We start from the raw sequence: 23,020 nt of genomic DNA, 5'->3' as shown, positions 1-23,020 counted from the left end.
CAGCCAGCACAGGCGCTTCTGGAAGCCAGCCTGGGTCTCCAGGGCATCCCAGCTCCTCTTCCTAGGGGCCGTCTGTAGCTTTCCAGGCCGTAGGGCTGTCATTGCTGTTTGTCTGTCACTGAGGTGGAGCAAGTCTGATTCCTTCTTGTCCCCGGGGCCTCCCCAAGGTTTTGCTTGAAATGGGCATCCCTGGCTATCGCGTGAAGGTCGTCCCCTGAATTGATGGCCGAGGGGTGAGAGTCAGAGCTGGAGCCAGAGGGGTCCATGTAGGAGGGCCGTCCCCGCCCCTAGACCCGCTGGGAACACAGGGACTTGGGTGCTCAGGCCACCCGTGGGGACTGATCTCCAGGAAGGCCCAGAGAGGGCTTGGGGATGCTGGCTGAGCCCAGCCCCACTGGAGCTGCTCCAGGCCCTTCCTGACTCCCCTAAGTCCTGTAGCTGGGACACGGGCCGAGGTGGGCAGTGGCTCCCAAATCTTATCTTCCCCCAGCTGGGCTCTGTGAACTCTGGGACCTCCAGAGAATTCTTTCTCAGATCCCTGTTTAGGGGCTGAGGGAGCCGGTTTGGAAGCAAACACACACTGCTCTGTACTGGCCTGGGCGCTGCTCTGCAGGGGCAGCTGGCTGGGGCCTCAGTCGGGGGAGGGCTGTGTCTACCCTGGGGACTGAGGAGGAGCTTAGGAAGCCAGCTGCAGTGGGCACAGGGAGGCAGTGCTCCAGCTGGCCCCTCGCACATCTGCGTGCCACGTGCCGGCGCACAGCCCAGCGTTGTTTGGGAAACACAAGGAGCCCTGGTACAGCCTGAAGGCCAAGGCCGGGGGAGCACAACGACCCACCCCATGGGGACTCCTGTGGTGGAGGGGTGGGTGGGGGGGAGCTGAGAGGTGTGGCCGGGACGGTGGAGGCTTGGCAGGGAGAGAAGCTGGATCTGGAAGATTTGGTGACATCAGGGGACACAATAGCATCCCGTCATGAACACACTAATCCTCGTCTCAACCAACAAAGCCTTTCATTGTGAAGACTTAGGGTGGCTGTGTCAGGAGTGAGGAGGACCCTTCCTCATTCCTCGGTCCCACAGGGTCTCTCCATCCGACCCCCAAGTGGAATTGCGGGGAGGTCTCCATGTCCATGGAGTGGTCTTCTGTTTCTTCACTCTGTCTCACATCAGCGGGCCTTGAACTGGGATGTTTGTAAAGATGATGATTAGCCAGTGTTTTACACCCTGGCTAAAGATTACACCTTTAATCTACAGGGAATTAAAGGAATTTTAGAGATTTTTTTTTTTTTTTTCACATGTCCTCTCTTTAAATTATATATCCTGTGTGCTGCTCTGAAGCTCTCCCTGTGGATGTCTCTACTGTCACACAGAAGCATTCATCATAGTGGGCAGATCTGCGGGTTCTCAGGGCCGCATCACTACCCATTACCCACAAAACACGCCGCGGGCTGCGTGCCCAGGCTTGGAGGGTCTCGTGGGCTCTCCCAGTCTCTGTGTGACTGGGCCGGTCGCTGACCCTCTGTCCGCTTCTGTGCTGCCAGGTGAGGCAGTGGTGTTGAGAAGACCACCTGGAAGGTGCTGGTCCCCAAGGCACCAGGGCAGGAAGAGCGGCCCCAGCTAAGGACAGGGAAAGACCTGCAGTGGGGAGACAGAAGAGGGTTTGAGGGTGCTGGGGGTGAGCCTGCGGAGGTGGCCAGGTCCCTGCTGGCCTTCACCTGGAGACTGACCTGAACCGATGGGACCCACCTTCCGGCTCTTGTGCAAGTGTGAAGCTGGCCAGACTGGCGCTCTGCAGGCATGCTGGGTCTCCTGGGACCATGGCCAGCTGCCCCTCCTCCAGGGCAGGAGGTGTCCAGAACATGGGTGTCCCTGAGGCTTGGGCTGGCAGCAGGCAGAGGAGGCCAGGGGGGTGCCCTTCCACTATGAAGGTCAGCCTCAGCCACTGTTGCTCTCCCAAGCCCCGTCTCTGCCTCGCGTTCCTGTCCTTAGCATGAAGGCCCATCTCCTGAGGCCTTCCTTCAAGCTCCAGAGCCTGGCCTGTCTCACTGGATCTGAGGAGTGCCAGGCAGGGATCATTCACCTTCCAATGAAAGACGAGGAGAATGAGGTTCAGAGAGGCTCGCTAGCTTACTTAGGGCTGCGTGGCTAGTAAAGGACACAGCTGGGTCTGCATGGCCTCAAAGCCCATGTGCAGCCCACTCTTTGCACATGGCTTCTGGAAACTTCCACAGCTCACTGAGCACAGTCTCAGACCTCAGGGCTGGCATCGCCTGTTGTTCAACCCTCCTGGAACCTGGAGTTCTCCACTCAGCTTTCCTGGCTCTGGTTTTGATGTCCCAGAGGGAATTGAGGCCTGGCCCATGCTTCTACCCTCTCTGCTGGCCTTGCTGTCTCAGGAAGCCCCTGGAGGCTACTCTCCCAGCTCAGGAGCTTCACCACCCAGCCCACTGCCCCCTCAGCCTTTTCCCTCTACATCCTATGTCCCTGCTCTCAGCCAGGCCAGTGAGTCCTGGCCATGAGCCCTGCCTTCTGCCGCCCTACTCTGATGCCGTCTCTTCCTTAGGTCTTCTGTCCTTGCACAGGCTCACACCGGGCCCTCTTTTCCTAGTATGAGGCAGTGGGAGCTCTCTGTCCTTGGGCACCACCTGAGCTTGTGGAGCAGGGGTCCTGGAGGTCACACCTGCCTTGTCCATACTCCTGTGCTCGTTGCTTACTTGTCGGCAGGTGTCTGAGGGCAGGTCTGTGAGTGCTGCTGCTGCTGCATACTGGTGCTGTGCTGTATGTGTGTCATTCAGCCGTAACCCCAGCATGTCATCCCGGAGGGGGGCTCTTTGTCTTCCTGCCTTCCTTCCCAGGCTGAGAATGGCATCTGGAAGAGGGCAGGTGCCCACAAACATGGGCAAGGGTGCCTATGGACAGAGGGCTTCTGAGGCAGGAGTGGTGACCGTAGCTGCTGTCCTGTTGGGAGGTCAGCTGATCCGTGGCTGCTGTCAGGAGAGCAGCCTGGTTCATTCATGTGAGGAGGGTAGGAAGGAGAGGGGTCAGGGACTGGGTGTGCCATCAGTCCCTGACCTCATCCTTGACCTTCTCCTTGCAGACTGAGGGCACCCGGCTGCAGAAGGATCTCCGGACCTACCTGGCCTCTGTCAAAGGTAGGAGGCAGGCAGGGCGCCCCTGGCCCATGTAGAGCTGGTGGGTACAGAGCTGGGGAGGGTGGGACAAGGGCTATCAGTGGGAGGCCCACATACTTCCTTTCTGTCCCACAGCCATGCACGAGGCTTCCAAGAAGCTGAATGAGTGTCTGCAGGAAGTGTATGAGCCCGACTGGCCCGGCAGGGATGAGGCAAACAAGATCGCAGAGGTGAGCATGGGACAGGCGTCCCTGCCCTTCTCAGAGGGCCCTCTGGTCTCAGCTCCTGTCCCACTCTGCTGTGCCCTCTGGGGCAAGCCTCTCTGGTTCTCAGGCATTCGCGTGCTGTGTGCCCTGGGGCAAGCTGCCTTCCCTCTCTGAGGGCCTTTCTCCTGACTCGCCCTCACACCAAGGTGGGCAGATGGTGGGTCGTGGCTGTCCTTATTTGTGTGTTATGGCTCACGACTCACAAAGCCTCCCTGGCTGACCCCAGTCCTCCATGTGTCTGATCCTCACAGTCACCCCAATAGGGCAGGAACTTTTACCCCATCTTACAGATGGGGAAACTGAGGCTCTGAGAAGCCACCGAGCTGTGAAGAGATGGGGCTGGGGCTGGTCCCTGCGAGGGGAGCACTGGGACGGGTGTGGCCCAGCACCCCTGGTGGCACTGTGGTGCTCTTGCCTGTCTCAGAACAATGACCTGCTGTGGATGGATTACCACCAGAAGCTGGTGGACCAGGCGCTGCTGACCATGGACACGTACCTGGGCCAGTTCCCTGACATCAAGGTGAGAGGCCCACTTGCTGGGACCTTCCTGTCCCTTTGGGTCTCAGGGCTATGGGAGGAAGCCTCACAGCACGTGTGTGTGTGTGTGTGTGTGTGTGTGTGTGTGTCTGTGGAGTGGCTGGCTGTATGATTGTGGAAGGTGTTGAAGGGTGAGTAGGGCCTAGGCGTGTGTGTGCCTGCAGGTCCCCTGTGTTTATACCATGTGTGCTTGGAAGGGTATGTGTGCATGTCACCTGTTGTCTGGGTCTACATGTGTGGGTGTGTTTGTGTGGTTGTGTGCATTCACAAAGCCTGCTGTCTCTGCTGGGCCTGGGTGAGTGCTAGGAGCTGGCAGTGTCTCTGGTCTCCACCGAGGTGAGACCACATGGTGATGTGCACATGGCAGCCTGGGTTGACCATTGGGTTGGACGAGATCCCCTTGGCGGGCAGGATGGGGGTGTCATGCTCATGCTGGCCTCAGGGGCCCCCGGTGCAGATGCCTCAAGCTCCCCGAGTCTGATTGTTGGTGGCTCTGGAGATGAGAAGCCAGGGGCCAGGCCAAGGAAAAGACTTGGCTGACATGTCACCAGCTGGTGGACACGGACACATGGGCTCATGTTCAAGGAAATGGTTTCACACAGTGGGGCTGGGCTGCCGGGAGGGGGCGAGCTCTGTCACCAGGAGGGTTCCAGCAACAAGGGCTCAAGGGTTCCTGTGGAGCTGGGGTCTCCTGCCCGCCCTGCGGGTCCATCCAGGGTCCATGGGACCTGGAGCCTCAGCAGGGGTGCCAGGCCTCGCTCAGCACCCTCCTCTGTCTGCGCTAGTCACGCATCGCCAAACGAGGGCGCAAGCTGGTGGACTACGACAGTGCCCGGCACCACTACGAGTCCCTTCAAACTGCTAAAAAGAAGGATGAAGCCAAAATCGCCAAGGTAAGGGCTGGAGGCCGGTCGGGGCCGCGCCTGCAGGAGGCTGAGAGAGGGCGAGTGTCTAGGATCCCAAGGGTGGAGCCTTCCTCCTGCCTGGCCCCAGGTGGCTGAGCTGGGGGTGGGGACGCTGCTGGGCCCAGGCCGGTGAGTGAGAGGCCCCGGTGGGTGCCTGGTTGAGGTCCACTGTAGGCCCATTCCTGCCCCCACCCCTGTGCCACCCCGGCCCCTCAGCCCTGATCCAGGCCACCAGCCAGCCTGAGGATGGGCCTCTTGGGTTTCCCTGGAACGGCGCCGCCCTGCCTGGCGGGCCGGGTGGAATTCATCACGCGATCCCAGGCGACCTGTCCCTGGCTGGAGCGAGCCAGTAGGTGCAGAACTGGCCCCACTCATCCTGTGATGCGGGGCTGGGGCGGCCCCCTCCTCTGGGCAGGGCCTTGCTTGCTGGGTCCCCTGTGCTGCTAACCACAAGCACCTTTTGCCTCTGCAGTTGGAGTTCACCCCCTCTCCTTGACCCCTCGGGCTCCCCCTAATTCTGTCGGCCTCAAGGGCCCATATCTGCCTGGGGCGGCCCCTGCGCGTGGGGCGTGTGGACGTGCATTTAATCTGTGTGTCTCTGTTTCTCTCTCCCTATCTCCCTGGTCTCTCCACCTTCCTTTGCCTTGACCTCCCCACCCCAGCCTGTCTCGCTGCTTGAGAAAGCCGCCCCCCAGTGGTGCCAAGGCAAACTGCAGGCTCATCTCGTAGCTCAAACTAACCTGCTCCGAAATCAGGTGACACTGGCTTCTAACCTTGCACGTGCTGGCGCCTTCCGGTCTGTCGTCCTGTCCTCTTGCCCTGCGGCGGAATGCAGGGCTGGTGTCTGAGCCCGGCCGGGGCCGGGTTTTTCAAAGGCCTTCCCTGGGAGAGCTCCTGCTTCAGAGGAGACCTGAAGTCAAATATAGGGGTCAAAGGAACTGGCTGAGGGGCTCTGTGTGACCTGGGTTGGGGCATAGGTGTGCCCACTCCGTGTCTGCGTCTGTGGTCATTCCTGGAGACTCCTCTGAAATCCTAGTGGCCCAGGAATGCCTTTGAGCCATTTGTCCTCTGTGAGGGCTCCTTTGGGGAGGGAGGTGACATCTTCAGGCCCCTGTACTGCCATGCCTGTCCTTCAAGCCTCGTGACAACTCCGAGATCATCTTGAATTTACTGAGCAGACCAAGCTGCCCAGAGAGGCACATCACAGCTTCCTCCCAGGGCCCCACAGCCAACGGTTAGGGGCAGGGTTGGGGCTCTCCTGACTGAAACCCCTGCATCCTTTTCCTGGGACTTGCGGTCCCCGTGGTGACTCTTGAGGAGTTACTGGGAGGACCCTCCAGTCTGGCTGGGATGCTGAGACCTGGAGGGGAAGTATGGGTCCTCGGCCTTTGGGGATTCATGGAGGGCAAGTGACCAGCACCGCAGTGTTCCTGGGGGGCTTCCTGGAGGAGGCTCTTTTTACAAAACTCCTGGGCCATCTCACCATCCTGGCCATAGAGCTATGGTCTTCTCAGCCCCCTGTCCTCCGAATGGGTCACAGTGTGGCCAGGGACCTCTGGATGCAGTGCCCTAAGAGAGGTGGGTTTTCTCTCCTGTGAAACTGAGGCGCATTTCGGGTCCGTGTAGTCACAGCCTGGATGCGGCCCTCACCCTTCTTCACATTCCCGAGGGGCCAGCGATAGGGGCCCGGTCCAGGAGGTGGGGTTTCTCTCTGGGCAGCTGCCCCATTTTTTCCGAGCTGCCTGTTGATTTCATCATTTTCATGGAGTGCCTGCGACGTGGAGCGCTCTGGGTGGGCTTGGCATGGCTTGCTGTCCAATTTCTTTTTCTTTTTCTGAACGGGTCTCGCTCTGTTCCCCTGGCTGGAATGCGGTGGTGCGATCATGACTTACTGCAGCCTTGATTTCCCCAACTCAAGCAATCCTCCTGCCTTAGTCTCCTGAGTAGCTGGGACCACAGGTACACATCACCGTGCCTGGCTAAATCTTTAAGTTTTTTGTAGAGACTGTGCCTCATTATGTTGCCCAGGCTGGTCTTGAACTCCCGGGGCTGAGCGATCCACCTGCCTCGGCCTCCCAAAGTGGTGGGATTACAGACATGAGCCACTGCTCCTGGCCTGGCTGTCCAATTTCTCACCTGATCTGCTGCCTGATTTCTTTTAGGCCAGCGCTGACTTTGGAGGCACTGAGTGCTGACAGCCTCATCCTGAGATCAGGGTGCCCATGGAGAGCCAGGGGCTGGGGGTGACGCCTAGGGGCCTTCAGTAGGCCTGAGACTTCATCTGCCTCTGGAGGTGGAGGAGGAACCAGGGGCTGGAGTGGGTGTGCCCTGCCAGTCCGTTTAGCACTTGGGCTAGAAGGGAAATGGGACTACTGACTGAGGGCTGGGGTTTCTGAATAATTTTCCCTGAAACAGGTGAAACGTTTTTTTTTGTGGATGGGAGAAATCCTTAGGAGGCTATGGGGCCTGCCCAGTGCTTTTGGGCTCCTGGGACAGGTGTGGTTGGGACTCTGGAGGGAGGGCCTGCCCCCACGCCCACCCTGGGGTGGCAGCGAGAGGGTGAGGCAGGCGATCACATCTTTGGGTGCTGGGCTGTGAATGTTTCACAGTTTGGCCAAACTGGCTGTCTCAATTGGGTTCCATCTTTATTTGAGCACATCCTCCTTGTCCCCACCCCACTCATACCTGGCTGGAGGCTGGACAGCCTTTGGAGTGACCTGTGGGCAGCTGGCTGGCTGTGAGATGGGACAGCTGGGACTCCGGGGCTGCCCTGCGGGGGGACTTGACTTTGGGGAGACAGTGCATCCTCTCTAGGCTGTACCAGGGGAGCTGACCGGCTCCATGAGGACCCTGGGCCAGTTCTGAGTTGCTCTCCACACCTGCCCTAGCATCCTGAATGCTGTCCTCGGGACCCCGGACCCACGTGACTCTTAGCTTCAGTGGACCTGGGGTGGGGGCACTCTCTCCTCATGGCAGACATGGCAGACAGCCCTCACCTTACTCCCTGCCCCTTCCACATGCTTCCGAAAGAGCCAGAATATGAGGAATGCCAACCAAAGGGAATACAAGACACAGGTGCTGACTTCAGGAACTCAAACGGAACTGTCCGGGCTCTGGCTTTCCGTGGCGTTGCTGAGCTGTGAGAGCGTGGCTGGGGGCAGATGTGCCCCCAGACAAGCTGCAGTGCTGTCTTCACTGCTGTCCCCATCGTTGCCATCTGGGCAGTTGTGGGGGTGGTGGCTGCATCCTCATGGAGAGGGGGTCCTAGTGGGTAGAGAAACCGGGCGGTTCAGGCAGGTTCATGTGGAATGTGGGACTTTAGACCCACTCTTGGCAGTTGAGGGCGGGGAGTATGTGTGATGGTGCTCAGCTCACAACAGTACCCCTAGGAGTCACTCATTTTATGAGTTCCATAGAACCGTGGTTGGCAGCCCCCCTTCCAGGTACTGGGATGCCCAGAGGAGTAGGGCAGAGATGGCCCAGCCATAGCCTGGAGAGGGAGGAGGGACAGTATTCCTCACCCCACCCTGGTGTGGGTTGCCCAGGGTCCCTGGATCTAAGAGGCATGCATGTTTGAATAGACATTCTCCCCATCCCCCAAATCTGCCTTTAAATTTTTATTGGATTCTAAACAGTCAGGCAAGGAGCCCACACCCACTCTAGCGAGTAGCTGGAGGTCACTTGTCAGAAGCCATGGTGGCCCCTCCTCCAGTCCCAACCCAAGTCCCTGGGGCTAGGGGCTGACCTGGGCTAGTCCTGCTGCCTGAGACTGGATGGGACAGCTGGCTAGGCTTGGGGCAATCGTGTGCTTTGTGGTTAAGTGGCCTTCCGGCCATCTGGCTGCCTTGCCAGAAGGCAGCCCAGCCCAGGCCCCAGCCCAGGCCCCAGCCCCGGCCTGAGAACGTGAGGCTGCTGGCGGGAGTTTTCCCTAGGCGGGGCCTGACACGTTCCTGGGCTGTGACTCACACCCTGAATCTCTGAGTCACTCTCCCCGGCAGTGTCCTCCTGCAGTGAGCCAGCAGAGCCCCTTCCCCAGGCGGGCGGGTGGGCTGGGCACCAAGCGGGGTCTGTGACTCACCTGCCGCCTGCAGTCCCTTCCCCAGCACTCTGTGACCTTGCGATGGGGCCTGAGCGCCACCGCCTGGTGGGTGTGAGCGGCCTGGAGGGTGCAGGGCCTGCCCTGGGGAAGGTGTGGGCCAGGAGTAGGACCAGGCACCGCCCAGCCGCCTGGCTGCCTCCTCCCTGGCCCTGCACCCTCCTCTAGGGTCCCCCTGACATTTCTAGAGGTGCCTGAGTGGCTGCCTCTGGTCTCCCTCTGGTGGAGACAGGTCCCAGGAGAGAGAGGGCTTTGTGGGAAGGACTGTCCCCGGGAGGTGAAGTGAAGGATGGTGGCTGGGGCTGCCAGGAGCTGGCCCTCAGAAACGGGGAGGGAGCACTCAGGGGCAGGGGCGGTGGGGGACAGCGACAGATGCTGCCTTGAGAGCCAGAAGGCAGCGGCAGGACTGGCGCCTAGCCTGAGGGGGTTCATGTGGAAGTGGGCGGGGTCCCCACTTGGCTGGGTCTGGGGTCTGCCTCTGTGCATGTCCTGTGTCCAGCTGGCCAAGCCCTGGACTTGCCCCTCTTGTGCCCTACTCGCCGCTCACTGCCCTCCCAGCCACCTGGGCCTCTCTTTGGCAACGGCTGCTCAGCCCTCCCTTTTGCAGATGTCCTCAGGGTCCTGGAGGGCTGCAGGGGGAGGTCGCCAGTGTGGGTGTCCACATCCAGTTCAGCCTCTGTCTTGCCCAGAGCCCTGGTCCTGGTGCACTGGCCAGGAGGGGTGGGCAGGAGGTGGGTGGCTTGGCCATGGGGCTGGGCTGGCTGGGACAGACACCCAGCAGGAATGACCCGTGCTGCTCTCCAGGCCGAGGAGGAGCTCATCAAAGCCCAGAAGGTGTTTGAGGAGATGAATGTGGATCTGCAGGAGGAGCTGCCCTCCCTGTGGAACAGGTGAGGCCCGGCGCGGTGCCCAGCCTGTGTGCTGCGGTGCCTGGGCCCTCTCGGGTTTGTGTCTCTGATGCGCATGTGTGGTTGTTCGTGGGTGAGCGTGTTTCTGAGTTGCTGCCTTGACCTGCCTGTTCACCTGGCCCCCATCCTTCTGCCCGTCTGTAGCCGCGTAGGTTTCTATGTCAACACGTTCCAGAGCATCGCGGGCCTAGAGGAAAACTTCCACAAGGAGATGAGCAAGGTAGGCCCTGGGGACTCCTCTGAGGGGCCATGCTCCACCCTGGCCAAGGGTCAGAGTCAGAGTTGTGGGAGGGGCGGCCTGAGCTCCTCCTTCCCTGGCAGGTTCAGCACACACTAGTGACCACAGCGCGCCCTCCATGCCCTGTGGAACAGCCCCTTTCAGGAGTGCCTGGGCCCAGGGAGTGCAGCAGGGCATGCCGGGGAGGCTGTGAGCGTTTTCTGGGTCCCGGCCTGGGCAGACCACCTGAGAATGTAGACCAGGCCCTCTCAAACTGTGAATGTGTTCTCTAGCAACCTTGGCCCAGGGAGTGCAGTGTTAGACAATGGTGGCAGTTTCTCCATTTGTAGGAAAAAAATTACCAGCATTTTCTCAATTTTAATTTTATTCCCATGTTTTTGAGACATTTAAATAGGCCTGTTTCGTCTGCACGAATCCACTGTGCGACAGGGTCTGGACTGATGAGCCTACCTTTCTCTGTTGTGTTATTTTCATTTTAACCTATCTGGCAACTAAAACGCGAAGGTGTTGAACTTTGCAGTTGGAGAGACCCAGGGCTGGCACCCCCGCCCCCAGTGGTGGGTCTGACTTTGTGTCTCGGGCCCAGAGGGATGAAGTGATGATGGTGGAGTCCAGGCCCAGGGTCGGAGGAGGAGAAGCAGCTTGGGGCCTCTCCTGACTTACACCCCTGAGTATGGTTTCTTGCCTTTTAGACTTTCTCTTTCCTTCTTACCTTTTCCCCTTTCCCTTTGAAAATTTGAGACAACTTATGAAAAGTTTAAAAAACAGAGAGAGGTGTTTTAGAGAAGGAACGTTTATATAAAATTGGTCTGTAAAAATATATGCCACAGGGCATAGTTGTTTATAAATAGGATGAAAATTCGGCTCTGAGCTCCCTAGTGGCCAAATCAAAGAGAGGAATATTCTCAGTAATGAGAATCACCATGTGTGAGGAATAAACCTTCTCTCGTGCCTGTGCTTTCAGTGAAATATCCAGCAGTTGTAGTGTGGTCTGAAAGCATCTTGGCAAAATGACCTTAACAATTAAGATCAACAGTCCGCCAAAACAATTTTTAAGAGAAAAATGTAAAAATAGTTCATGCTGTATGTGGCATTTTAGGAGATCCCTATAAGTAGGAGGGGAAAAGATAGCTTCCAGAGACAACAGGCATTAGTGATGTAGCCCACTGGCCCCATTTTGTTGCCGCTTGGTTTTTCTAGGTTTGGTGTGCTGGTTCCTTGCTCTCACAGATGGGGAAAGAGGAGCTTGTTCCTGGCCAGGGGCCGGGGTGGTGGTCAGAAGCAGAGGTGTTTGGGGAAGGTGGGGCTGTTTGGTGGCCCTGGAGGCCCCCCACCTCCTCACTGTCTCTCCCACAGCTCAACCAGAACCTCAATGACGTGCTGGTTAGCCTGGAGAAGCAGCACGGGAGCAACACCTTCACGATCAAGACCCAGCCCAGGTGCGTGCGGGGAAAGCCCTGGCAACCCTGACTGTGTGCACGGCAGGGGCAGGGCTCCTTCCTGTGACCCTGCTGGGGCCCTCCCTGGCCCCCTGTGAGTTTGGCCTTGGAGGTCTAGGGACCTTCCTGTCGCGGCCTCTCTGTGCTCAGGGAAGCCGGTGAGGGCAGGTCTCTGTCTCGAATGTCCCTGTCCCTCTGGCTGTGTTCGTTGAGGAAGGAGCACTCTGGGGAGTCCACGGGTCCCTGAGCCGGCGGACCCCCTCGTTGTGGAGCAGGAGCATCTGGGGTTGGGGTGGGCAGCCTGCTCAGCTTTGGGGACTGGGGGGTGTGAGCAGCCCCATGACTCGGGCGTGCAGTCCTCTCAGAGCAGGGAGGTAGCACTGCCCTTCCCTCTCCTGCTCCTGGAAAAGCTCACGTCCCTGGATGGCAGCATTCTGCTCACCCGCACGGGCGTCCTCTTCCTGTCCTCAGCCTGGGAAGCCCAGCTGCAAGGAGATCTCTGTTTCCTGAGGGGGAACCATGGGGGAGGAGGGAAACGCCTTGCTCTCCTGGCTGTGGATCAGAGGAAACAGCGAGCCTGGGACTTCCCCTCCCTTCTGGCCACGTCTGTGTGTGTGTGTGAGGGGGACTGTGTGCGACAGGTGTGAGTGTGTGCATACACATACGCACATCACAGCAGAGCGCAGAGAGCACCGATGAACTCTGTAAAACAGGGTGACTGTCTGCTTCCTGGGGTATTGCCTGGGATGATGAGGGTATTGGGTGGTGGTGGTTGCCCCCTCCTTCCCTGAACATAAAATAGTTGTGGCTGAGAGAGAGGCCGTGGTGACCTGAGGCTGGGAGTGGGGAGGTTAGGCGGGAGGCGTTGTGGTGGTTGGGGGGGGTGTGGGGCGGTTGTGGAATAAAGGCCAAAATGTGAATCCAAGGTCGGGCAGGGAGGGGCAGCTGCCTGGCCTGTAGGCACAGGTGGGAACACTGGGATGGGTCAGCAGGGGGTAAGCGTGGCCGTCCTGGCCAGAACCATGGCTCCCCTCAGGAAGGAGGTGGAGGGAAGAGAGAGGGGCAGTGGAGGCCCAGGAGTCTCCCTTCCAGCAGAGTGGCCTCTTGTGCATTCTGTGCTGGTCTGTTGGCCTTTTCTGGCACTCTGGGCACACCTGGAGCTCCTGGGGACTGGGACCACAGGCAGGGTGACTCTCCCCTGCCCCGAGCTTCCTGCCCCTCACCAGGCCCTGTTAGCGTCACCCGGGGCACCTGGCCACAGCAGGGGGCTGCCAGGGCACCCTGGGATAGCAGGCCCAGGCCCTCTGCAAGGCCTCTGGCACTTAGGAGAGGCTTTTGCCCCTTTGTCCTCTGAGCAGAGGGGTTGGCCAAGAGGGAAGGGGATGGGCCAGTTCTGCCCCTGGCCTTTCTCCAGAATGAAGGCCTCCACCTCCCATCCGTCCCCACAGAAAGAAAAGTAAACTGTTTTCGCGGCTGCGCAGAAAGAAGAACAGGTACCAGCAGTGAGTGCTGCGGAGGGGCGCAGAGGTCCGCGCCCTGGCCGGCCCTGTGCATGCGCCTTGCGCCCTGCTCCCAGACGCCACTAACCCGTAACCTGGCTCTGTGTGCAGTGCTGCCGGGCAGGGCTGTCGTGTGTGTGTGTGTGTGTGTGTGTGTGTGTGTGTGTGTATGTGTGTGTTGGGTGGGAAGGCGGAGGTGGTGCGGGGCGAGGCGCAGCTGGCTGGATTTAGCACGTTCCTCTGGGCGCCCCTCACTTGTCTAGCTCTGGGTGGTGCCCGGGCCACCAGCGCACTTACCAATGGCAGACGCGGCTGGGAAGGAGACCTGGGGAGGGCCAGGGAGGTGACACTGCGGCACGGTGGGGTTTTTTGTTTCTTAAAAAATTCTATGTGTATGCTATATACTTACATATATGCTTTAAGGATAATACATGCCCATAAAACACAGATTCCAAAAGGAAAGATGGTATCAGCGACATCTCTTAGGCTGTTCCACGGTTTGCCCTCAGGTGACTCGGTCACTGGTTCCTGCTGGATGCTTCTAGATCTGCACTGTCCAGCACAGAAGCCAGTTACCCCATGGGGCTATCAAGCACTTGAAACTGGCCAGTGTGACTGGACAGTGGAACTTTTCATTTAAATTACACATAAATTTCATTGATTTGAGTTTGCATTGCCACCTGTGGCTAGTGGCAACCGTATTGGGCAGCACCTTTCTAGGCCTCTCTGTGCAGGTTCTGGTAGAGAATTTTCTCCCTGCACCCTCGTCCCTGTGCGGGGTGCACAGCATCACACCACCTCCCCCTCGGGTTCTGGCACTCAATGCCATGGCTCAGGACCTGTCCCCTCCATCGCCAGCTGCCCACTCCTCTGTGATGAGGACGCCTCTCTTAGTTTGTCCAGGCCCTGCTTTTGGCCTCCAATGGTCTAGAGGACAGGAGAGCCAAGGTCTGGAGATATGTACCAGGGTTCTGTGATGGACAGGCAGGGAGGGCAGCCAGGTGGCCTGGGGGCAGCAGGCTGGGGAGCAGCCCCCAGAACAGAGGGGCTGCTGCCTGTGGTGTGGGAGACTCACTGTGCCTCTAGGATGTCTGGCTTCCTCCTGCTGTGGATCTTGGGCTGTCAGCATGGGCCCTGGTGGACCCCATGGAGCCTGTGGTGGTGTTGGTCTGGCCTCTGCGACAGATGGTTCCAAGGTGCCTGCCTGCACTCCTGGGGACCATAGACCTCCAGCCTGGAGTCCCGCCTTGGGCTGTTCCTGTCTCTGAGGCAGGCTCCCCACTTCCAGCCCCCCAAGCCCAGGTCCCTTGGCTCCCCCCAACCCTCCCGCTCTCTCTCTCTCTCTCTCTCTCACACACACACACACACACACACACACACACACACGGCTTCACACCTCCATATGCACACACCTCTTCACACAGATGTCAATACATTTGCCCCTCTGTCTCCTGTGCCTCAGCCCCCCAACACTGGGCTCCCTTTCTTGTCCTGCCCCCACAGTGACAACGCGCCTGCAAAAGGGAACAAGAGCCCTTCACCTCCAGATGGCTCCCCTGCCGCCACCCCTGAGATCAGAGTCAACCACGAGCCAGAGCCAGCCGGCGGGGCCACGCCCGGAGCCACCCTCCCCAAGTCCCCATCTCAGGTAGGAGTGATGTGTTGGTGGCAGGTCCGCTGCCCTCCCTCCTTCTCCTCTGGCTTTGCTGTTGTCCCCCATCCTCCCACTCCTCTGTCCCCTTTCTGGCCTGGGCAGCTATGGACCCGATGCTTTGCCCAGTGGGGGTTGGGTCTGGACCTGGGTCTCCTTCCCCTCATCCAGCCTGGCGTGCTTCCGGGAGGCATCCGTGACTGCTCGCCCCTCCCCAGGGCCCACCCCTACTGCAGTGCCCTCCCCTTCCCTCTCCCTGGTCTTTTGGCTGCTTGACTCTTTCTCCATCTTCTTTTCCTCCCTAGCAGAGGCTCTGGGCGCTCAGCCCACAGTGCATCCAGATCTCCGGAGCGGGCTGCCTGCCCCTCTTCCTGGCCTCTCTGTCTTAAAGGGGCCGGAGGGAGGAGCCCAGCCAGGTGGCCATGCAGGGCCTTTAAAGGGACAGAGAGAGGAAGGGCTCAGTGGAGAGTGTGGGGTGGCTAAGGGGGCAGGTCCTGGGCTTCTGGACTGTCCCTGTCTCCACCCCATCTGCCCCCAGAGGGCCCTCCAGGTATCTGCAGGGCCCTAGGCGCTGGCCGACCAGGTGGGGGTGTTCTCATAGCCAGGCCTCCTGCACCTCCCAGTTTTCTGCCGCCACCCTGCTCTGCTGCTGACTACGATAGCAGGGCTAAGGACATGGTGGGAGCCTGCACCGAACAGCACTTCCCCTGACCTGGACATGGTGCCAGTGCCTTCTGGGTTTTCATTCACTGAGTCCCTACAAACCCCCTGTGAAGCAGACACTGTCATCACCCGACCCATGAGGAACCCAGCCTCATGGGTGCGTGACCTGCCTGAGGTCCCCCACCTGGTGGGCAGGGGTGTGGCCTCTGCCCCATCCTGGTGCCACGCTGGCTTCCTCTGGGACACACTAGTCTGAGCTGGGCTCCCTGTGGGCAGCCCTATGCCCTGGGAGGTGGAGAGAGGTGCCTGCAGGAAGGGCAAGGTGAGCAGAGCGAGGCTGGAGCCCGGCTGTCTCTCAGCCATTGTTTCCTTCCCCGGTCTTCTCGCCAGGCGGGTGGAAGCCAGACCCGCCCACAGTTGGCCAGCAGCAGCCCGGGGCCTCTCTCCCTCTTCTTCGCTCTCCCTGTCTCCTCTCCCCTCACCTCTCTCTTATCTCTCCACACAGCGTTTCTGGACCTCCTGCCTCAGTGTCCCTCTCGGGGGTGGCCTGCGGTCTTGGTGTCTATGTCGGGGGGCTGGGAGGGCAGTGACTCTTCATTTGCTGCGCCCTGCTCAGTGGCCTGGGTGGGGCTGTGGCCTGGGGTGTGACTAACCGTGTCTTTGTCTCTGTCTGTCTCCCCCAAACCCCGTGCTCTGCTGTGCCTTCCCACGCGGCTCCCCACCCGCCGCCGACCCACAGCTCCGGAAAGGCCCACCAGTCCCTCCGCCTCCCAAACACACCCCGTCCAAGGAAGTCAAGCAGGAGCAGATCCTCAGCCTGTTTGAGGACACGTTTGTCCCTGAGATCAGCGTGACCACCCCCTCCCAGGTCAGCCGCGGCCGCCGCGGCCCAGCTCTCCTCTCTTCCTGCCCTCTCAGGGCGTGCATGGCCTTCATCCTCTATGCTTCTGTCTCAAGAGCCAAGAATCTGGCCAGAGAGACTATCAGTTTCCCTCCTCACCCTTCCTTCCCTCCGTCCATCATCCTCCATCATCATCACCCATCTCTGAGCATGTACCAAGGCTGGATGCAGGGCCACAGAGGGGAAAGGTGCCCACCCCTCCCGGCACAGCAGTCACGTCAGCAGTACCCTTGCGGTGCAGTGGGTGCTATGGCAGAGGGGACTGGGGAGTGTGGAGGACCTGTGGCGTCAGGGAAGGCTTCCAGGTGCAGGGAGAGTTGGGAGGCTCTGGAGTGGCTGAAGCACCTGGACTTCAGCTTCCACAGCTGCTGTCAGTCACTTGAGTGCGGGGGCAGCGGCCAGGCTTCAGAGCACAGCTGCTGTGTGCACACTCCCTGAGAGGTGTGCAATGCCCAGATGCAGCAGGGAGCCACCCAGGGTGGCTTGGGTCTCTCCCAATGGACCCTTGGCTCAGCTGTGGAGGTGCCTCTGGGGAGCCGGGCCCACTGCCCCAGGTCTCACGTCCTTCCTGGTGGGGGCCGGGCGGGAGTGTCTTGCTGGAAGCACCACTCGCCAGTGCTGGAGTGGGCTGATGAGTTGTCAGATTTGCCCAGGGGTGGCCAGCCTTCCCTGCACTCCCCCAGAGCTGACTGCCTCCTCAAGGCCAGCCGTCCAGGCCTTGGCCTCCCTCCTGTGGGTGAGCCTCCTCTTCGGCCTCCCTCCTGTGGGTGAGCCAGGGCCCTTCCCACATGGGGAGCCTCACCTGTAGGGGAGGCTGTCCAGTCCAGGCTGTGGGGCCTCTAGCAAACCCCTTCACACAGCTCAGATGCCTAGTGGGGATAGGTTGGAGGGTGTGAGTGTGGGGAGTGGCTGCTGGGAACTGCGAACAGTGGTTGCTGCTTGGAAGGGCTGGGAATGGCGGGCCTCAAGCCTCTGTGCAAAGACTAGGGCTAGAACTAAGGAGCTTTAGATCCAAGGCTGCAGGTGTCTGGGTGAGTGACGCAGGGGTCAGGGACCTGGCAGGCTTGGGAGCCCCTCTCTGTGGGATGGTGGCAGAGGGCGATGTAGGAAGAGCAGTGTGGGGTCAGGGCTGAGGACCTCCAGGGCTGCTTGCTGCTGGCCTCCACCCTGGGGATGCCCAGTGTGTGTGCAGGTGAGGGAGATGGGATGGCATGGACACTGGCAAATACTGAGCGGGGAGTGGTGCCAGCCACTCCCATTAGGCCTATATCCCATTAGGCCCCCATTCTGCATCATGCCCCCATTTAACAGGTGAGGAAAGGAACCTAGGGCATGTGCCGCAGGCCCACGCCAGAACAAGGTGTGCCAGGCCAGGAGGTGGCCCAGAGACCACCCGCACCCAGGTTCTGAGCAGGCCTGTCCCTCTATGCCATACCTGCCTCCCTGGCCACTGCGTGTGCCATCTCCAGGCAACTGGTCTTCCTGGTCTGGGGTGGGGGAGCCATGACCTTTGGGTGGGGCATGGGGCAGGAGTGGGCTTGCCCTTGTCCATGACGCTGGTGCCCACGGGCTTCCCAACTGTGGAGTGGTGAATAGCCTGTGTCCCTGCATGGAGGGACAGTCCCGGGCCCGCATGGGGAGGTGCCACCTGCCAGGGCAGGACAGCGAAGGGATGGTCAGCTCTCTGGCGGGTGACCCTCCCCTCGGCACACGATGGGTATTGCTGCCTGGGTTGGCTGACTTCTCTGAGACAGGAGGGAGGGGTGTTGCTGGGGCAGGGTGGGGGCCACTGGGGAGAGATGCTGGCCGCCTACTGGTTGGAGGCACCTAGGAGCTGTGCACAGGCGTCCACATGGCTCTTTCTTCAGAGACGGCCGGTTATGGGACAGAGCAATGGCCTTCCCACCCTGGCTTCCCCAGACAGGGCTGGACCTAAAGGAAGGTCAGCTGATGGGATGGGCCCAGGGCAGGGCTTGGGGCCTGGGGCCTGGGGCCCCTGGTTCCAAGAAGTGAGTCTATTTGGCCTGGGCTCTCTGACACCTCGGCGTGGCCATGTGGACTGCTCCACGCCTTGTCCCCTGAGCTGCGGGACAGCTGGGTGTTCTTAGGACTGAGGGCCTTGGGCCTCTCCCAACGGGCCCTCAGCTCAGCTGTGGAAGTGCCTCTGGGGAGCCCGGCCCACAGCCCCAGGTCTCACGTCCTTCATGGTGGAGGCTGCGTGGAAGGGCACCCCTGTCCGTGCCCAGTGCCTGTAAGAGTGTGTGGAGCCAGGAAGCTGCTGGCCTGGACTGTGGGGCTGGGGCTTTTCCAGCACTGCCTGAGGGCCCCGGAGGGGAGCACCCTGGCCACATCCCTCTCCTTTTAAACCTGAGCAAAGTTCTCTCTGGCCCCCAAAGGGAAGCCCCAGGTACAAGATGGAGACTGGAGCCGAGCCACTCCCCGCTCCTCAGAAGGCAGCTTGTGCCCTGGGCATGGGCATGGGCGTGGCTGTGGGCATGGGCGCTGTCCAGGGCTCACTGGAGTCATTGTTCCTGCCCGTGCCAGGGGCTCTAAGGAAGCCCCTTCCTCCCATGCTAGTCTGGCCCAGCTTATGAGGAGGCTCGTCACAGTGTGGCCAGAGCCACTGTGTCCCATCCCTGGGGCCATGCCTGTCACATGCCTATTCCTGGGCTCACTGGAAGGGGATCTTGGGGGGTGGCTGCTGGGGAGGGGTCAAGGGCCTCCAGTTTTAACCCAGGTGCCCCAGGTGGTTCTGAAGCCCCTGAATGTTGAAGACCCCCACTTGGAAGCTTGGCCTCTTGGGCTTTGTGGGCTGGCTCCACCCTTTCCTCCGTCCCTGGAGCTGGCTGGTGGCGGTGTTGCCACAGAGTGACCTGCCTGTCTGGGGTTGAAGAAAAGCCAGTGGAAAGTCTCTGCCTTTGGAGCTTTCCCAGTCGGGAGCACTGACGGTGGCTGTGGCCTGGTGCCACTCTTGCCACTGGGGAGTAGCCGCATGAGCTACTCTTGGGCAGGGAGCGGAGAGGAGGTGCAGGCATGGGGCGGGCGGGGGGTCGGGGGTGCCAGCCTGTGGATGGAGGTGGGAGAGACCTGGGACCTGGCGCTGGCCCTGCGGGGTGGTGGCCACGGGTAGGCCTATGACTGGGAGTTTGAGGCAGGCACTGGGGTCGTCCTCCTGGTGTGGGCGGGAGCCTGTGCGGGGGCGTGTGGCTTTGGGCAATGTTCCTGGGTGTGAGGTGGATGGGCTGGTGCCTGGGCTGTGTGCCAGCGTGTGTGCATGTATGTGCGCTTGCTCTGTGCATGTGTGTCGCATGTGTGTCGCATGTGTGTGTGTGTGTGTGTGTCCATGCGTGTGCCTGCACCTGCAGTGTCTGCCTGGGGTGAGGCCTCCCAGCTTAACACTAACTGCTTCCTCCTCTGCTGCTGCTGCCAAGTTTGAGGCCCCAGGGCCTTTCTCGGAGCAGGCCAGTCTGCTGGACCTGGACTTTGACCCCCTCCCGCCCGTGACGAGCCCCGTGAAGGCACCCACGCCCTCTGGTCAGGTTGGTTGTGCCCACCATTGCCATGGGCCCACCAGCCTCCAGGTGCCCAACCCTGGGCTCATGTTGCCCATTGTCATGTGACCCCATCTAGGCCTGGGTCACTGCCCTTCCCCTGGCACCCCAGCCTTCGGCCCTCATCACCTCCTGGTTGTAGGGCAGGGAACAGCCCCTTATCAGCTGGGAGAACTCAGTAGGAGGTCACTGAACACTACCCAGCAACTCTGTGCTCATCTTGCACCCTGGCCTGGGGTCTTGAAGTTCCCTGAGAGGTGTCAGGAGCTCAGTCACCTGCAAACCTTGGAGTCTAGCTGGCTCTGAGCCACTCCTGCACCTGCTGGGCTGGAGGGCCTGGGGCGAGCGGGGGTAGTGTCCCTGGGGACTGCTTGCCACCCTGTCTCTAACCTCTGTGCTAACTGTCCTTCTCGCCCTCACTGCTGCGCTCAGTCAATTCCATGGGATCTCTGGGAGGTAAGCTGTGCATCTGCTCTGTGTCCAGCCCCTGTGGGAGCCACTCTTCCATATGTGTCCGGGCCCACGTGCCTTGGCCTCCTCCTAGCCTGTTCACAGGTGCACGCACCCCACACACACCCCACACGCAGCACACACAGGCATGTGCTCAAGCACAGGGAGCTGGTGAGGCCGTCCATCTCCAGCCATTCTGCTGCTGCTCCCTCTGGCAGGCCCTTGGGAAAGGGGATCCTCAGTTTAGCTTGAGACAGGGGTCTCCTGAAACCTGGTCTTGTTTTCATAGCCTGTGAGTGTTTGCCTCCGGACAGAAGCGGGCCGGGGACCCAGGACGGACGAGTGTCCTCAGGGTGTGGGGCAGGAGGGCCTCGGGTGGAAGGTTCTTGCCCTCTCTGAGCTTTCAGGCAGTGGGGAGCTATTTGGGAGGAGGGGAGAGGGGAGGAATGGATGGTTTGAGAGAGTGAGGGAAGACAGGGTGTGGCTGGGGGCCTTCTGAGAGCAAGGCCTGTAGGCAGGTGCAAGGCCAGCTCACACAGGACCCGTGTCACTGTCACCTGATAGCTCAGGACACAGAGGCTCAGGGAGGGCTTGGTACTTGCCCAAGAACTGGTCGTGGTAGAGCCAGAATTCCAACAGGGTTTCCTGGGCTCTGTCCCTGAGACCCCCTGATAAAGGCAGAGACATTGGGAGGGGCAGGCGGGTGTGCAGGTGCCCTTGGGGCACCCGCTGGCAGCCCCGGCTCCTGGGAGCTTGGAGGCTCCATGGCAGGATCTCCCTGTGGAGGAGGCTAGAAAAAGCCAGCCTGGTGTGGGCTGCAGGGCCATTTTGACAAGTGGGTTTTGGTAGGTGCCACGCTTGGGCAGCAGATACCCTGCCTGTCCCTTTGGCAGTGATAAGAGAGAGGATGTGGGAGGTGGGTGGCCGGCCGGGCTCTGCTGGTACCTACCCTGCCCCACCAACCCCAGCCACTGGTGACATCTTCTCTCGTCTTGTGATCCTGCCCATTGTCCTTCCACCCCGGCCTCCCCTCCCCCTCCCTGTTCTCTCCTCGTGGCCTGTTACCAGCCCACAGAGAGTCCAGCCGGCAGCCTGCCTTCCGGGGAGCCCAGCGCTGCCGAGGGCACCTTTGCTGTGTCCTGGCCCAGCCAGACGGCCGAGCCGGGGCCTGCCCAAGTAAGTGCCCACCTCCAGCCCCTGTCTGGCTTGTCCCCAGTCTCTGGGGGTGCAGCATGGAAGGAGAGCCCCGAGGAGGGGTTGCAGGAGGGACCAGGCCACCATGGATGTGAGGGTGAGGACAGTGTCCTGAGCTAGGCTGCCCCAGCATGGGCTTGTCACCAAGGCTGCCAGGGGTGAGTGAGCACAGCTGGGCACATCAGCCCCTCCTGCTCACCCACCCCAGCCCAGCCTCCCAGACCAGCCTCCCAGCGCAGCCTCCCAGACCAGCCTCCCAGCGCAGCCTCCCAGCTCAGGCCTCCCAGAGTAGGAGGAGGAGCGTTTAGAGCACCTACTGGTTTATGCCAGGCACTTTCCAGAATCTTCTCATTTAATCCTCATCATCACCTTGCCAACCAGACACCTCCTCCTTTGACAGATGAGGAGATGGGGGACTAGAAGGGTTGAGTCACTTGGTTCCAGCACTCAGAAGTGGCCAAGTCTGAGTGTTGGCCCAGGTCAGCCCAGCTCTGGGGCCCCTGCGGGGCCTGCCGTGGTGCCCGTGCTGTGCCACACCCTTCTTGGGTTTGGGCTGCACACAGGCTGCACCGCACTGCCTGTGCTTGGTTGTGCTCAGGCTGGGACAGATGTGTGCTGCTGTCCCCTGCCATGGACCGTCTATAGGTTCAGAAAGCTCCTGCCACCTGCCAGGCCAAGCAGGGTGGGCGGGTGGTGGCTGTGGTTGGGTGAGGTCTTGGTGCCGAGAGGGCAGGGCCTGTGAGGCGGGGTTGGGGGTGGCACTCCGGGGCTTGCACTGGGCGTCTTCACAGCATGCCACTCACATCCCTGGGTGTGCCAGCGCCTACTCTTCAGCTGCTTCCCGGGCCCAGGCCTGACCTGTCCAGCAGGGGCTCCCTGGATTCTTCGAGGCACTGGGCGGCTCTAGACCCTGCTGCCAGCCAGGCGATGCCGCCAGCCCTCTCACTTGGGTGCTGCCCTCCTGTGGCCTGTTTCCTGTGTTCCTGATTGTGTCTTATCGTGTGTCTGACCCCGAGCCGGCATTTATGTTGCAGCCAGCAGAGGCCTCGGAGGTGGCGGGTGGGACCCAACCTGCGGCTGGAGCCCAGGAGCCAGGGGAGACGGCGGCAAGTGAAGCAACCTCCGTAAGACAGCAGGGACAAGTCCCTGCCTTTTCCTCCCTGCCGCCCGCCTGCCTGCCCAGGGCTCCCCTGTGGCCCCTGCTGCTGCTGCTGGTCCAGGCCTGGCTCCCGTTGAGGAAGCTGGAGGCGGGCTGGTCTGGCACCAGGCACAGACACCTTTCTCCCCTCCCCGCCCCTCTTCTCGGTGGCCCTGGCTGTCCCTGGACCACCTCCCTGCCCACCTGACTCGTACCTCTGCCACCAGAGCTCTCTTCCTGCTGTCGTGGTGGAGACCTTCCCAGCAACTGTGAATGGCACCGTGGAGGGCGGCAGTGGGGCCGGGCGCCTGGACCTGCCCCCAGGTTTCATGTTCAAGGTGAGCCCAGAGCCTCTGACTACTGCAGTCTCTCAGTGCTCTGGTGGGCAGGTGAAGACCCTGAGCCTCAGGAGGCTCTGTGGTTTGCCCAAAGTCGTGCGGGCGCTACTAGGTCACT

At 60.7% G+C, this 23,020-nt stretch overlaps 1 protein-coding gene across 24 annotated transcripts in view; it reads left to right on the top strand.

The window, feature by feature from the left end:
* The window catches only part of BIN1 (bridging integrator 1), a 59,165-nt gene that overhangs the window by 33,460 nt on the left and 2,685 nt on the right, over positions 1–23,020 (top strand). For 2 of the 24 annotated variants that reach the window (XM_033231833.1, XM_033231834.1), the window contains exons 3-16: positions 3,095–3,149; positions 3,264–3,358; positions 3,819–3,914; positions 4,717–4,824; positions 9,737–9,822; positions 9,985–10,060; positions 11,435–11,517; positions 14,520–14,664; positions 16,070–16,198; positions 19,663–19,770; positions 20,215–20,238; positions 21,301–21,408; positions 22,461–22,550; positions 22,792–22,902. In XM_033231833.1, the coding sequence (XP_033087724.1) occupies positions 3,095–3,149; positions 3,264–3,358; positions 3,819–3,914; positions 4,717–4,824; positions 9,737–9,822; positions 9,985–10,060; positions 11,435–11,517; positions 14,520–14,664; positions 16,070–16,198; positions 19,663–19,770; positions 20,215–20,238; positions 21,301–21,408; positions 22,461–22,550; positions 22,792–22,902 (1,314 nt within the window). Of the gene's footprint in view, positions 1–3,094; positions 3,150–3,263; positions 3,359–3,818; positions 3,915–4,716; positions 4,825–5,498; positions 5,592–9,736; positions 9,823–9,984; positions 10,061–11,434; positions 11,518–12,965; positions 13,011–14,519; positions 14,665–16,069; positions 16,199–19,662; positions 19,771–20,214; positions 20,239–21,300; positions 21,409–22,460; positions 22,551–22,791; positions 22,903–23,020 lie in introns of all 24 variants that reach the window. The other 22 variants (XM_033231852.1, XM_033231850.1, XM_033231853.1 and 19 more) reach the window with 20 other exon arrangements.

This window comes from Trachypithecus francoisi, unplaced genomic scaffold, assembly GCF_009764315.1.
Source record: "Trachypithecus francoisi isolate TF-2019V2 unplaced genomic scaffold, Tfra_2.0 Lachesis_group13, whole genome shotgun sequence".
Lineage (NCBI taxonomy): Eukaryota > Metazoa > Chordata > Mammalia > Primates > Cercopithecidae > Trachypithecus > Trachypithecus francoisi.
The sequence above is the reverse complement of the archived record's forward strand: the minus strand, read 5'-3'. Positions and strand labels throughout refer to the sequence as shown.